Consider the following 15,307-nt stretch of genomic DNA (forward strand, 5'->3'; position numbering starts at 1 on the left):
CACCCAAGCAGTGCTACTCATATGCTGTGTTGGCGCCGGTGCCCGGGGTCAAACCCATGACCTTCTGGTCCAAAACAGGGACAGCTCTACCGACTGAGCTATGAAGCAAAATCAAATCCCCAAAACTGAAACCTTGCGTCCTAATGTGCGATTTGTGAAACGCCCACACACAATATGTCATATGATGTTTTGGTAATACTGTTGTTCCTGCTGTTCGGGGTGAGACAATAACCTTTGCTTTCATGAAATATACGCGGTACCATTAGGGATAGAGCCAGCGCACGCACGCGCGCGCACGCACGCACGCACACGCACACGCACACACACACACACACACACACACACACACACACACACACACACACACACACACACACACACACACACACACACACACACACACACACACACACACACACACACACAGACAGAGAGAGAACCTACTTTGGGCGTTTGGACGTCCTCCATAAAGTTGTGGTCCTGTGTGAAGGTGAAGGCATCGGAGGAGGCCTGAGGCAGAGCCGGAGAACGCAGCAGACGCATGCCCTGTGGGAGCAGCCCCACCTGGCCTCCTGACCCACTGGTGGCCTGGAGGGGGAGGGTTAACACGTTTAGCATCACATGACTCATCTGACGCATAGTAGGCAATACTTCATAGTCACCATGAGCATATTAGTAATCATTTTTAGAAAGGCACTGTGATGAATTTAATCTCAGGTCTATACACCTATTTAGTAAAGTAAGTAGGTAGCCTTGCCGAGCCATGAGGCCCATAGGGCAGGAGCCTATCTCCTGTTTCTGTAGCATGAGGCAGCTTGATGTACAAGTACACCCCCTGGACATGACACTAGCATGTCGCAGGGACTTACCCCCAATCTAACCCTTGATGCTGAGTGTCAAGAAGGAGGCACTGGGTCCCATTTTTAGAGTCTTTGGTATGACCCGGTCAGGGATTGAACCCCGACCTCCCAGTCTCATGGCGGACACTCTAACCACAAGGCCACTGAGCTGGTAACACCTATCTAGTAGCCTACATATAATAATCCTAAACATATTTGTAATATTTTGACTGATTGATTGTTGGCCTGTGGCAAAAATGAAAGCATTAAAGCAAAAAATATGTTTAGTGAAATATGAGAGAGAGAGAGAGAGAGAGAGAGAGAGAGAGAGAGAGAGAGAGAGAGAGAGAGAGAGAGAGAGAGAGAGAGAGAGAGAGAGAGAGCAAGCAGAATCATATAATGAATGAATAATGAAGTGTCAGATATGCATTGCGATCAAGGGTGAGGCAGAAAAGAAGGGAGGGAGGAGATGAAATTAATGCAAGGCCCGTCTCTGCTCCAGTTTGTTTGAGAGTGCAGGTGTGAATGACGGCGCTTTGATCATCAAACATTTAACACCAACTCAAAACCTCCTTGACAAACACTCCTATCTTTATTTTTTACTTAACCCATTCTGGGCGGGAACCCTTTTTGGTGTTTTAACTCTTCTGGACGGGAACCACTCTTGGGGTTCTGTACATTTTCAAAATAACGTTTTACTAGAGATGCACCGATATCGGCCACATATCGGTATCAGCCGATATTTTGCCGTTATCTGTAAATATCAGTATCGGCGAATAAATCGGACATTAACCGATGGCAGAAGCCGGTTATCTGTTGATAACTGTCAAAATCTGGTATTATTTCTTGTATTGGAAGATGAATTTGTTTCCCTGGCACAAAAGGCGGAAATAAAAACAACAATAACTAAATAAACATCAGTATCGATATCCATATCGGTGCATCCCTACATTTTACTTAACCAATTTTGGGGCGGGAACCCCTTTTGGTGTTTTAAACATTATGTTATAATTTAGCTATTGAAAAATAGCAGATCTACAAGCTCATAGCGCGCCACCGAGTGGCGCGCTACGAGCTAGTAGGTCTGCTATTTTTGAAAAATCGAAAAACGACTGACTGAAAAACATAGCTTTTTCAGAAAACTGTCAGGATGTAGAAGACATTTTTAGAATCTGATCTCAGGTGGTTAAGTTACTTTACCCCACTAGTGGCGGTGGGTTATGTAAACTCCGTACCTTAGCGAGGGTCTGCTCAGCGATGGTGCTGGGCCTCCGCTGGCGCGGGTCCAGTCTCTGCTCCACGGGGAAGCTGCAGCGATGGGCCTTCAGCCTCTCCACCAGCAGGTAGTAGATAGCAGCAAAGTGGTTGTAACTCTTGTTCTGGAGAGACTGCAGGAGGGATGGCGGGGAGAGAGAGAGAGCCAGGCATGAAGAGCAACGTTCTTTTAAGCTTCATTTCACTAAATGGTTCGCCTATGGGGAGCGCTTGATCCCGCCAGGGTTCAGGCGCTTCCCCATAGGCGAAACATTTCGTGAAATGAAGCTTAAAGAACCATGGTTGGTTACTGAAGTTACTGCAGGTATACCCAGTGGCGGATTTATTTTTTTACTTAAGTAAAAGTATCAAATATAGAAATACTCCCGTTACAAGTAAAAGTCCGTAATACAACATTTACTTGAGTAAAAGTACAAAAGTATTGGCATCAAAATGTACTTAAAAGTACCACAAGTAAAATGACTCTTTATGCCGAATGTCTCATTTCAAGTTTTCAAAATAATGTATCTACAAAGCTCACATTGTGAGCTTTGTAGATCGGCCGAAATGTATATGTCTTAAGTGAAATAATAATCAAAAAGTAACTAGTAACTAAAGTTTTTTAATTAAATGTAGTGCAGTAAAAGTGTAATATTTGTCTCTGAGATGTAGTGGAGTAGAAGTAAAAGTATTGGAAATTGGAAATACTCAAATAAAGTACAAATACCTCAAAATGTACTTAGTTACTTTCCAGCACTGGGTATGCCTTACCACCAGCCATTAAAAAGTGCAACTTCCTACCGTCCCTCAAAACCGCCATAAAAGAGAAACTGTCTGCAATAGCATGCCAAAAGACAATTGTCCCCCACTGTTTTTCTGTAAACTTTTATTGCTCCTAGTATTGATGATTTCTTGTATAGTATTGTTTGTCTTTATACCACATCCTGAAGAAGAATTGAATAGAGGGTATGCGCGCAACATCCTCATCATACCCGGAAGTTATGCAGAAACCCCTACTGGCAAAAAAGTGAACTTTCTGCCCTTGACAGCCCATACATCCAAACAGAAAAGTCCCATCTGAATTAAACAACGTTAAACGACGTTGAACTCACTTTGCCACCGACTTTGCCACTCGTGCCACTCATTTTATGCATGCGCATACCCTCTATACATAGGACCGCAATGGGCCTCTTGGGGCCACAGAATATCAGCTCAGTCAATCTGTGAGAGAGACTCAAGAGTAGAGCTAGGAGGTTCTGTTAGAGTAGAGCTAGGAGAGTAGGTGCCGGTAGAGGAGGTTCTGTTAGAGTAGAGCTAGGAGAGTAGGTGCCGGTAGAGGAGGTTCTGGTAGAGTAGCGCTAGGAGAGTAGGTGCCGGTAGAGGAGGTTCTGTTAGAGTAGAGCTAGGAGAGTAGGCGCCGGTAGAGGAGGTTCTGTTAGAGTAGAGCTAGGAGAGTAGGCGCCGGTAGAGGAGGTTCTGTTAGAGTAGAGCTAGGAGAGTAGGCGCCGGTAGAGGAGGTTCTGTTAGAGTAGAGCTAGGAGAGTAGGCGCCGGTAGAGGAGGTTCTGGTAGAGTAGAGCTAGGAGAGTAGGTGCCGGTAGAGGAGGTTCTGTTAGAGTAGAGCTAGGAGAGTAGGAGCCGGTAGAGGAGGTTCTGTTAGAGTAGAGCTAGGAGAGTAGGCGCCGGTAGAGGAGGTTCTGTTAGAGTAGAGCTAGGAGAGTAGGCGCCGGTAGAGGAGGTTCTGTTAGAGTAGAGCTAGGAGAGTAGGCGCCGGTAGAGGAGGTTCTGTTAGAGTAGAGCTAGGAGAGTAGGTGCCGGTAGAGGAGGTTCTGTTAGAGTAGAGCTAGGAGAGTAGGAGCCGGTAGAGGAGGTTCTGGTAGAGTAGCGCTAGGAGAGTAGGTGCCGGTAGAGGAGGTTCTGTTAGAGTAGAGCTAGGAGAGTAGGTGCCGGTAGAGGAGGTTCTGGTAGAGTAGAGCTAGGAGAGTAGGAGCCGGTAGAGGAGGTTCTGTTAGAGTAGAGCTAGGAGAGTAGGAGCCGGTAGAGGAGGTTCTGTTAGAGTAGAGCTAGGAGAGTAGGAGCCGGTAGAGGAGGTTCTGTTAGAGTAGAGCTAGGAGAGTAGGAGCCGGTAGAGGAGGTTCTGTTAGAGTAGAGCTAGGAGAGTAGGCACCGGTAGAGGAGGTTCTGTTAGAGTAGAGCTAGGAGAGTAGGTGCCGGTAGAGGAGGTTCTGTTAGAGTAGAGCTAGGAGAGTAGGTGCCGGTAGAGGAGGTTCTGTTAGAGTAGAGCTAGGAGAGTAGGTGCCGGTAGAGGAGGTTCTGTTAGAGTAGAGCTAGGAGAGTAGGAGCCGGTAGAGGAGGTTCTGTTAGAGTAGAGCTAGGAGAGTAGGAGCCGGTAGAGGAGGTTCTGTTAGAGTAGAGCTAGGAGAGTAGGCGCCGGTAGGAGGTTCTGTTAGAGTAGAGCTAGGAGAGTAGGCGCCGGTAGAGGAGGTTCTGTTAGAGTAGAGCTAGGAGAGTAGGCGCCGGTAGAGGAGGTTCTGTTAGAGTAGAGCTAGGAGAGTAGGAGCCGGTAGAGGAGGTTCTGTTAGAGTAGAGCTAGGAGAGTAGGTGCCGGTAGAGGAGGTTCTGTTAGAGTAGAGCTAGGAGAGTAGGTGCCGGTAGAGGAGGTTCTGTTAGAGTAGAGCTAGGAGAGTAGGAGCCGGTAGAGGAGGTTCTGTTAGAGTAGAGCTAGGAGAGTAGGAGCCGGTAGGAGGTTCTGTTAGAGTAGAGCTAGGAGAGTAGGAGCCGGTAGAGGAGGTTCTGTTAGAGTAGAGCTAGGAGAGTAGGAGCCGGTAGAGGAGGTTCTGTTAGAGTAGAGCTAGGAGAGTAGGAGCCGGTAGAGGAGGTTCTGTTAGAGTAGAGCTAGGAGAGTAGGTGCCGGTAGAGGAGGTTCTGTTAGAGTAGAGCTAGGAGAGTAGGAGCCGGTAGAGGAGGTTCTGTTAGAGTAGAGCTAGGAGAGTAGGAGCCGGTAGAGGAGGTTCTGTTAGAGTAGAGCTAGGAGAGTAGGCACCGGTAGAGGAGGTTCTGTTAGAGTAGAGCTAGGAGAGTAGGCGCCGGTAGAGGAGGTTCTGTTAGAGTAGAGCTAGGAGAGTAGGAGCCGGTAGAGGAGGTTCTGTTAGAGTAGAGCTAGGAGAGTAGGCGCCGGTAGAGGAGGTTCTGTTAGAGTAGAGCTAGGAGAGTAGGAGCCGGTAGAGGAGGTTCTGGTAGAGTAGAGCTAGGAGAGTAGGCGCCGGTAGAGGAGGTTCTGTTAGAGTAGAGCTAGGAGAGTAGGCGCCGGTAGAGGAGGTTCTGTTAGAGTAGAGCTAGGAGAGTAGGAGCCGGTAGAGGAGGTTCTGGTAGAGTAGAGCTAGGAGAGTAGGCGCCGGTAGAGGAGGTTCTGGTAGAGTAGAGCTAGGAGAGTAGGAGCCGGGAGAGGAGGTTCTAGTAGAGTATAGAGCTAGGAGAGTAGGCGCCGGTAGAGGAGGTTCTGTAGAGCTAGGAGAGTAGGAGCCGGTAGAGGAGGTTCTGTTAGAGTAGAGCTAGGAGAGTAGGAGCCGGTAGAGGAGGTTCTGTTAGAGTAGAGCTAGGAGAGTAGGCGCCGGTAGAGGAGGTTCTGGTAGAGTAGAGCTAGGAGAGTAGGCGCCGGTAGAGGAGGTTCTGTTAGAGTAGAGCTAGGAGAGTAGGCGCCGGTAGAGGAGGTTCTGGTAGAGTAGAGCTAGGAGAGTAGGAGCCGGGAGAGGAGGTTCTGTAGAGTAGAGCTAGGAGAGTAGGAGCCGGTAGAGGAGGTTCTGTTAGAGTAGAGCTAGGAGAGTAGGTGCCGGTAGGAGGTTCTGTTAGAGTAGAGGTAGGAGAGTAGGAGCCGGTAGAGGAGGTTCTGTTAGAGTAGAGCTAGGAGAGTAGGCGCCGGTAGAGGAGGTTCTGGTAGAGTAGAGCTAGGAGAGTAGGAGCCGGTAGAGGAGGTTCTGTTAGAGTAGAGGTAGGAGAGTAGGAGCCGGTAGAGGAGGTTCTGGTAGAGTAGAGCTAGGAGAGTAGGAGCCGGTAGAGGAGGTTCTGTTAGAGTAGAGCTAGGAGAGTAGGAGCCGGTAGAGGAGGTTCTGTTAGAGTAGAGCTAGGAGAGTAGGTGCCGGTAGAGGAGGTTCTGTTAGAGTAGAGCTAGGAGAGTAGGAGCCGGTAGAGGAGGTTCTGTTAGAGTAGAGCTAGGAGAGTAGGCGCCGGTAGGAGGTTCTGTTAGAGTAGAGCTAGGAGAGTAGGTGCTGGTAGAGGAGGTTCTGTTAGAGTAGAGCTAGGAGAGTAGGTGCCGGTAGAGGAGGTTCTGTTAGAGTAGAGCTAGGAGAGTAGGAGCCGGTAGAGGAGGTTCTGTTAGAGTAGAGCTAGGAGAGTAGGAGCCGGTAGAGGAGGTTCTGTTAGAGTAGAGCTAGGAGAGTAGGCGCCGGTAGGAGGTTCTGTTAGAGTAGAGCTAGGAGAGTAGGAGCCGGTAGAGGAGGTTCTGTTAGAGTAGAGCTAGGAGAGTAGGCGCCGGTAGGAGGTTCTGTTAGAGTAGAGCTAGGAGAGTAGGTGCCGGTAGAGGAGGTTCTGTTAGAGTAGAGCTAGGAGAGTAGGTGCCGCTAGAGGAGGTTCTGTGGCTCCTTCACAAAAGGAAGGAGCGAGTGTAGAGTAGAGGTGGTCGTTCAGGCATCTAGTAAGGATCCTTTACTAGATGCCCTGGGTTAGGTGATCCTAGTCACCTAGTCCGGGGGGGGTTTCCATGTCCAGCTCGGAGGAGGCCACAGTGCGGACCGAGGACCAGGTGGAGGGGATTATATCTCCATGCTGGGCTGGAAACGCCTCAGGATCCCCCAGTCAGATCTGGATAATGTGGCCAGGGAAACGCCTCAGGATCCCCCAGTCAGATCTGGATAATATGGCCAGGGAAAAACCTCAGGATCCCCCAGTCAGATCTGGATAATGTGGCCAGGGAAACGCCTCAGGATCCCCCAGTCAGATCTGGATAATGTGTCCAGGGAAACGCCTCAGGATCCCCCAGTCAGATCTGGATAATATGACCAGGGGAACACCTCAGGATCCCCCAGTCAGATCTGGATAATGTGCCCAGGGAAACGCCTCAGGATCCCCCAGTCAGATCTGGATAATGTGGCCAGGGTAACGCCTCAGGATCCCCCAGTCAGATCTGGATAATATGGCCAGGGAAACGCCTCAGGATCCCCCAGTCAGATCTGGATAATGTGGCCAGGGAAACGCCTCAGGATCCCCCAGTCAGATCTGGATAATGTGGCCAGGGAAACGCCTCAGGATCCCCCAGTCAGATCTGGATAATGTGGCCAGGGAAAAACCTCAGGATCCCCCAGTCAGATCTGGATAATGTGTCCAGGGAAAAACCTCAGGATCCCCCAGTCAGATCTGGATAATGTGTCCAGGGAAAAACCTCAGGATCCCCCAGTCAGATCTGGATAATGTGGCCAGGGAAACGCCTCAGGATCCCCCAGTCAGATCTGGATAATGTGGCCAGGGAAACGCCTCAGGATCCCCCAGTCAGATCTGGATAATGTGGCCAGGGAAACGCCTCAGGATCCCCCAGTCAGATCTGGATAATGTGGCCAGGGAAACGCCTCAGGATCCCCCAGTCAGATCTGGATAATGTGGCCAGGGAAACGCCTCAGGATCCCCCAGTCAGATCTGGATAATGTGGCCAGGGAAACGCCTCAGGATCCCCCAGTCAGATCTGGATAATGTGGCCAGGATAACGGGAGAAGTCTGGGATTCTCTGCATGGAACTGCTGCCTTCGCGATCCGACTCCGGATAAGCGGACGAACGTGGATGGATGCAGTGCGTTTATTCAATTGTGTTTCTTTGTCAACACTCCAAGCTTTGCTCTACTAGAGCCAATATCGAACGCTTTTTTTCCATTCCTTAAGGCAGTTGGGCAATTATTCAGTTCCACAATAATAATCCGACATTTCATCCCCCCAAACAACTTTGCAAATAACAGCTTTGCTATCCACAAAAAGCGATGTTGCTACAATTGCACTGCACTTACACTATAGTAATTCACACACACACACACACACACACACACACACACACACACACACACACACACACACACACACACACACACACACACACACACACACACACACACACACACACACACACACACACACACACACACACACACACACACACACACACACACACACACACACACACACACAGCTAACAAATAATTACAACTATTTCTGTGAATATTTTTCATTTCTGCAATCTTAGACAATTCTTTTGCTAGGGGTTCATTGTAGGTTTCTGTTCCCCATCGAGTATTGTATATGATCTGCCTATTTCAAAAACACATGCATGCACACACACACTATGCGTAGATAGCCTGACTGATTCAACAATAGGTCTAAATGCTAAGCAAACATGTGGAAAAAATATAAAAAAATAATAATGGTTGAAACGGTTGAAGTCATGAGCCAGAAAGAACAAGAACATATGTTTCTAAAACATTTTAAAAAGAGCGGGTTTATACAAAATGTTAATCTTCAACATTCTCCCTTGACAGTTTTGTTGGATACAATCATCTAACCACTGCCACATGTGGCTTCACATTTCATAGAAACATTTAGTATTATCGTCTCTGTCGGGTGGAAACCTCATGTGTCAAAAACAGTTACTTTTCAGGATTTAAATTCAAAGATAACAAAAAGTAGCAGATCTACAATCTCGAAATGAGTCGCTTCGAGCTTGTAGATCTGCTACTTTTGATCCTTTTGTGTGACGCTGTAGTATGATCTCATTTACAAATACACAATAAGTTAGTATATGAAGATAAGAGCTTTCTGCCCGACAGCGACAATACTTCTTTCCAGCATGAGGCTGTTTCATATCAAAGTGAAACAGAGTCAGCCAAAGCATAACATAACATACATAAAATGGGTTTTGCGTGATTTTGGATGACGTCTATTTTGGCTGCGCCTCCGCCAAAGAGACGTAAAAAAAGAGCACAAAACAGGAGCAGTGTCCAAGCAGGTGGATAGCGGACAGCCTAATCACAGTCCTCGCTAAATCAAAAACCGCAGTGCGCTGCTGATTTACAGTATAAGCCCCCCAACCTTGCTTCCTGACACACAGACACTAATGATGATCTATGTCTTTCATATAGCAGTAGACTATTAAGTATAACTACATTATATAGTTATAAAGAAAATCTGCGGTATACGAAACCGTATGCTGTATGCTGAATCAAAGCTCTTGTGTCAAACTCCAAGTGTATAGCCTGATTTATAGCCTACCGAGTTGAATGATGGTGATGCATGCCGACAAAAAAAAGACAATATACAAGCTTCACAACGCATTGCGTCTGCAGCACGCTGTGAGCTTGTAGAATAGATCCACTATTTCCAGCACATTGTACAACCAGGCGGCAAGGAAGCTCTAGGAAGTCATTATCAGCATGCAGTTCTAATTAGTGGCCCAGCAGATGGCACTATTTCCCCTCCTGCGGACCTACATTTACTAGACCGTAGTGACCGTAGTGGACACATTTTCATGATTGGCTGCCATGATTGGCTGCCTGACTTGCCCATAAAACCCATAGTCTGAACGGCATAAAAACCCATACTCCATCTGGCGGAGTCAGGGTAAGTCTTTTTATCACCTGAACACATCGACTCATTGTATTACTTGAGTAGTAGAGACCAGCGGGTGGCGGATTTAGCCGCGGGTAACCGCAGTTTAGGGTGGATTTGGGTCAATTCAATGATAGTGAAATAATGCGGGAAATAAATTAATGGCATCTATTTATAGGCTTATTATAGCTTTTCAAACGCACCAAATCTCGCCGTCCGCTTGAGAGTGGTGAGTGACATACATTGTTTGTACAAGTACGTATAAATAGCCGATCTACAAGCTCACAACGTGTCGCTGCTTGGATTGGCTATACTGTATACACTTCCCGGTGCAGCGGATTGCGGGTGGTGCGGATTAATAAATACATTGGATTAATTAATTAATGCGGTCGTATAACGGGCGGATTATTAATATGCACACGCGGATTCTGGTGACAAAAAAGCTCATCTGCTGGTCTCTAATTGATTGATTGATTGAAGAATTTATTAACAGTTTGCAGAATTTACAGTACATTTCAAGCACAAACTCAATACAAAGGCTGTTAACTGTGAGTGGACGACCCAATTAAGCATTACACTTGTTTCCAACAGGGTCCACCATGTTCAAATCATCAAAACATTTAGAGACGTACAAATAGACACTTCTATAGACAGAACAGACAGAACAGTAATCTACAGTATGCTATTGCTGAACTCCATTCAAGAAGTAATCGCTAGTTTAAAGTCTGTTTTTAAATGATCAAGATACTGTATGTGTTCAGTAAATTATGATCCCAATGAATGTTTAAATGAATGATAAAGTAGGGTAGTTTCTAGGGCTTCTACTGGTTGTACCCAGTGAAGACGCAACATCAAAAAACTAAAAAATCATTAACCACTTCAGCCCTATATACATTTCGACCATTTGAAAATAGGGTTAGCTTGCAAGATCGGCTATTTTCAAAATATCTTTTGACATTTGAAAACTTGAAATGAGACATTCTGCATAGTGAATACTTTCCAATTTTGGTACTTTTTACTGAAGTACAATTTGAATTCCAGACTTGTACTTGTACCAGAGTAGTTCTCCATTGCAGTATTGATACTTTTAAAACATTTGAGTACTTTTCCCAACACCAGTTCAAATCAGGCATGCAATAAATAACTCACCTCTACAGTCTTGTGCTGGTCGATGCCCAGGCTGTGCATCAGACGGAGGACCTGCTCGCTGTACTCGCCCAGCACCGGCCCACCCTCGACGGGCTGGGCCTGCTGGTACATCAGGTGCCTCTGCACCGGCACGTCCAGAACCATCCACTTGTGTTCCTTGATCTGGGCCACTGTCAGACGCTTGGACGGGTCCAGGACCAACATCTTGCGGATCAGGTGTTCACAGTCTGGATGGAGGCAAGAGAGAAACTACTGGGTTAAAAAAAAAGACATTTAAGACGGACCCCTTCCTTTAGTTTAGACCAGAACACTCGTGAAAGAGGAGGGGTGAGCTGAGCTGAAAAGGTAGGGTAAGTGATGTCTTATCTCCAAAATTTAACTTTTTGTGTTTTTTCCCCCCGTAAATGAATGCTCTACCTTTTTTTTTATGTTTTTTTTTTTTGGCTTTCGCCTTTATTTTATATTTTTTATGGAGGGACAGACAGTAGGCTGACAGGAAATGGGTTAGAGAGATGGGGGGAAGACATGCAGTAAAGGCCGGCGGGAACGGGAGTCGAACCCGCGGCACACTGCCAGACTGGATTACCAGCCAAGGTGCCTGGACCATTGAGCCATGATCATGCCATGATCATACTATAGCGTCACACAAAATCATCGAAAGTAGCAGATCCACAAGGTCGAAGCTCTTTTGAGCTTGTAGATCCTTAGACTGTTCCTTTATTTTTTTAAAGATTCTTTTTGTGTGTTTTTGCCTTTATTGATAGGGTACAGTAATTAGACAGGAAAGGGGAGAGAGATGGGGGGGGGATGACATGCGGCAAAGGCCGACTGGCTCGGGACTCGAACCTGCGACACACCGTCAGGCTGGATTACCGGCCTAGGTGGCTGGACCGACTTATGAGGTTTCCACACAGACAGAGATGATATATAATTTATTTAATACATTCTAATACAATGCTTCGTGACGTGGTGTAAGCTTGTAGATCTGTATAATACATTCTAATACACTGCTTCGTGACGTGGTGTAAGCTTGTAGATCTGTAGAATACATTCTAATACACTGCTTCGTGACGTGGTGTAAGCTTGAAGATCTGTAGAATACATTCTAATACACTGCTTCGTGACGTGGTGTAAGCTTGTAGATCTGTAGAATACATTCTAATACACTGCTTCGTGACGTGGTGTGAGCTTGTAGATCTGTAGAATACATTCTAATACACTGCTTCATGACGTGGTGTAAGCTTGTAGATCTGTAGAATACATTCTAATACACTGCTTCGTGACGTGGTGTAAGCTTGTAGATCTGTAGAATACATTCTAATACACTGCTTCGTGACGTGGTGTAAGCTAAGCTTGTAGATCAGCTACAAAAGAAAATTAACATTTTTCTAGGTCGAAAATCAGCTACAGGCCTAATGACCGTGTAATTTATTGCTTTACCCAATGAACACTCGGCAGCAAGAGTCGGATGGGGGGTCCAGGGGGTCCCTGTGGCATCACATCACATCAAGCTGCCGCACACAAAGCAAACAGGAGATAGGCTCCTGCTCTGACCTATACGGGCCGCATGACTGTGGATGAGGAACCATGGCTTCCCAGGGCTACTTACTTACTTACTTACTATAATGCGGAAGCTGTGACCAGACAATGACGTGCTTTGGATGCCGGCATGGGTCCCTTAATGAACGTGTCAGCCCAGATGAACCTCCCCTGTGCTCTCTCTTCCCCCTCCTAATGAGAGCTCCGCACCTCTTGTTAGAGACTAGATGCGTTTGACGTCAGACACACAGCTGGGTTCTTAACAGGATTACGGTGCTCCGGCTGTGGTACATTGGCCTGTCTGTGTGTCGTCTCTGCGGCATTCCTTCCTCCCAGACTGCGTTCTCACCCTCGCACCCCGCTGCTCCGGTTAAAGTCTTAACCCATGTAGGCCTGAAGACGATTCTACAAATGCCTTCTAAATCCTGACAGTTTTCTCAAACATTTTCATGTCAAGGATCCCCAAAAATATATGTATTTGGCCGCCGACCCCCATCTGAAAATATGTTGTGACAGGGACCCCCCCAGAAGCAACGATTTGAGTTAAAAACGTTCGCTCTGAAAGAATATATTCAAACATTTGGGCCACATTTTCACGATTTAAAAAAAATAGCAGACCTACAAGCTCGTAGCGCGCCACTCGGTGGCGCGCTATGAGCTTGTAGATCTGCTATTTTTCAATAGCTAAAGCATAACATAATGCTTAAAACACCAAAAGGGGTTCCTGCCCAGAATGGGTTAAAGGTCTTGGATGCAGGCTGGAAGATTTCTTGGCGCATTTTCAATCTACTCTTGATAGCTAATTTCCGGTCACGCTTCCGTCTTTGTGGATTATTAATAAGATATCCTGCTGGACATTTTTGTCATCGTTTGACAAGCTTATTTCCACTGTGATGGAAAACATGCATTTGAATACCTCCTATTGCTTGGTTAACACAAAGATATTTATTTTATTATATTCATAAGCTTTAAATTCTGATATGAGTCATAATTGCTACAGTGTGTGTTCAGTAACAATGTTTGTTTCTTGGATACATTTGGTATCCGGACCTGAAAATATATTTTATGTTCGCTAAAGAACTGGAGAGACAGGGAGACATTTCTTACTCAACAAAGACTCAATATTACTATCAGAATATGGAGCCATTTAACCCATTTTGACCTGAGATCAGATTCTAAAAATGTCTTCTACATCCTGACAGTTTTCTGAAAAAGCTGTTTCTATGTCAGTGGTTCTTCGACTTTTCAAAAATATCAGACCTACGAGCTTGTAGATCTGCTATTTTTCAATAGCTAAAGCATAACATAATGCTGACACCAAAAGGGGTTCCCGCCCAAAATGGGTTAACTATATACTAAAAATAAGAATGAATAGTGGAAATAGCAGATCTACTAGCTCATCAGTCACCACATGCTGCAACTGCAGAGCTTGTAAATCGTTTTGACATTGTTGACAAATTCTGGGCAGATTTGTGCATATTGCATGGCAAAAATGGGGATGCCGAAGTGGAGACGGCAGGTTGAAAGTGGTTAAACTGTTCCTACAAAGCCAAAGCGCAGTAACTACAGGGGGAAATGGACGATAATGGGTTTAAGTGTTTCCACTGGACATCTAAATGAGCAAATCAGTGAGCAAATCAGCAAATAAGTGTTATTACAGTAATTGTAAATATGTGACCAAATTAGGCTGACCCCAGACAGCAGAACTACCTCAGGTACAATAATATGACACCCCCACTGGGGTCCAATTTCATTCCAAAATGCAATCTGGGCCTGCCTTGGCCTTACGTCAGCCATGCCTCTAACTAACTTTTCTCAGAAACGAACAGCAGTAACAGTTGCGCTGAGTCGACCGCCTTGTTTATAGCAACAGGGCTGAGGCTGCACACACATTTCTGGAAGCTCCAAGCCACCAGGGAGAGCAGGGCTATGCAGCTGGCCCAGACTGCCTGCCTGCCTGCCTGGCTGGCTGGCTGGCTGGATGAGCTGACTGCTGGACCAACTGATTGACTGACTGTCCGGGGCCAGAGAACATACCATTACACCACAATGACTCAACTGCTCAAACATCCAACTTAACACATTCAATCTGTCGCTGGTGTGGAGTTACACCGAGTCGTGTGCCCCCCCCCCCCCCTCCTCTCACACCATTGAAACATAGTGGTACAGTACACAGGGATTAAAGAATGAAATTAAAAATATAAATCTGTTTTGTTAGGCCAGGTCCCAATATGACATATAGGTATTATCAACTCGAATAAATCCCTCCCCTAACTCCAGGAAATAGCCGATCTACAAGTTCAGAGCTAGTACAGTAGATCAAGTGATTCTTTTTCCTGGTGTGCAACACTAGCGTGTAACCAAGTATAACGAATGATGTTGAACTCTGGCGACCGACTGACAGCTTTTAATCTACGAGTACAGTCAGTCAGTCAGTGAGCTCAGGGTAGAACTGACACCAAGGTTTACGTTATTATTACGTTATCTGCACCGTTCTGATCCAAAGTCAGTCAGAATGAAAGGGGGACAGGAGATTTGACAGCGATAGAGAGGCAAAGAAAAACAGACCGAGGTCCTAATAACGTCATAACGTCTGAGTCACTGTTGAACTACACAGCACGGCACGCAGGCCAGGGATAGATTGAGCAGGGGATAAAGTACGGCACACCAGACTCGCTGGGGATGAAGTTATTTGTTTGTTCTGGGGGTAGCATCATGAACCTGAGCTGTATTGTCCTGTAACACTATCTACTGTACCGCAAACCTAGAGCATGGGAAACAACACAATCTAGAGATACCACAAACTTATAGAGCATGGGAAACAACACAATCTAGAGATACCACAAACTTATAGAGCATGGGAAACAACACCATGAATATATAGATACC

The 15,307-nt window shown here is 46.3% G+C and overlaps 1 protein-coding gene across 1 annotated transcript in view; it reads right to left on the bottom strand.

The window, feature by feature from the left end:
* Window positions 1–15,307, bottom strand: part of sik2b (salt-inducible kinase 2b) — a 124,107-nt gene that overhangs the window by 26,955 nt on the left and 81,845 nt on the right. The window contains exons 7-9 of the mRNA XM_079514826.1: window positions 10,880–11,106; window positions 2,075–2,227; window positions 445–588 (exon numbers count right to left, since the gene is read on the bottom strand). Coding sequence (XP_079370952.1) covers window positions 445–588; window positions 2,075–2,227; window positions 10,880–11,106 — 524 coding nt within the window. The remainder of the gene's footprint in view (window positions 1–444; window positions 589–2,074; window positions 2,228–10,879; window positions 11,107–15,307) is intronic.

The sequence above is a fragment of the Electrona antarctica genome (genome assembly GCF_951216825.1).
Source record: "Electrona antarctica genome assembly, chromosome: 11".
Taxonomy (NCBI): domain Eukaryota; kingdom Metazoa; phylum Chordata; class Actinopteri; order Myctophiformes; family Myctophidae; genus Electrona; species Electrona antarctica.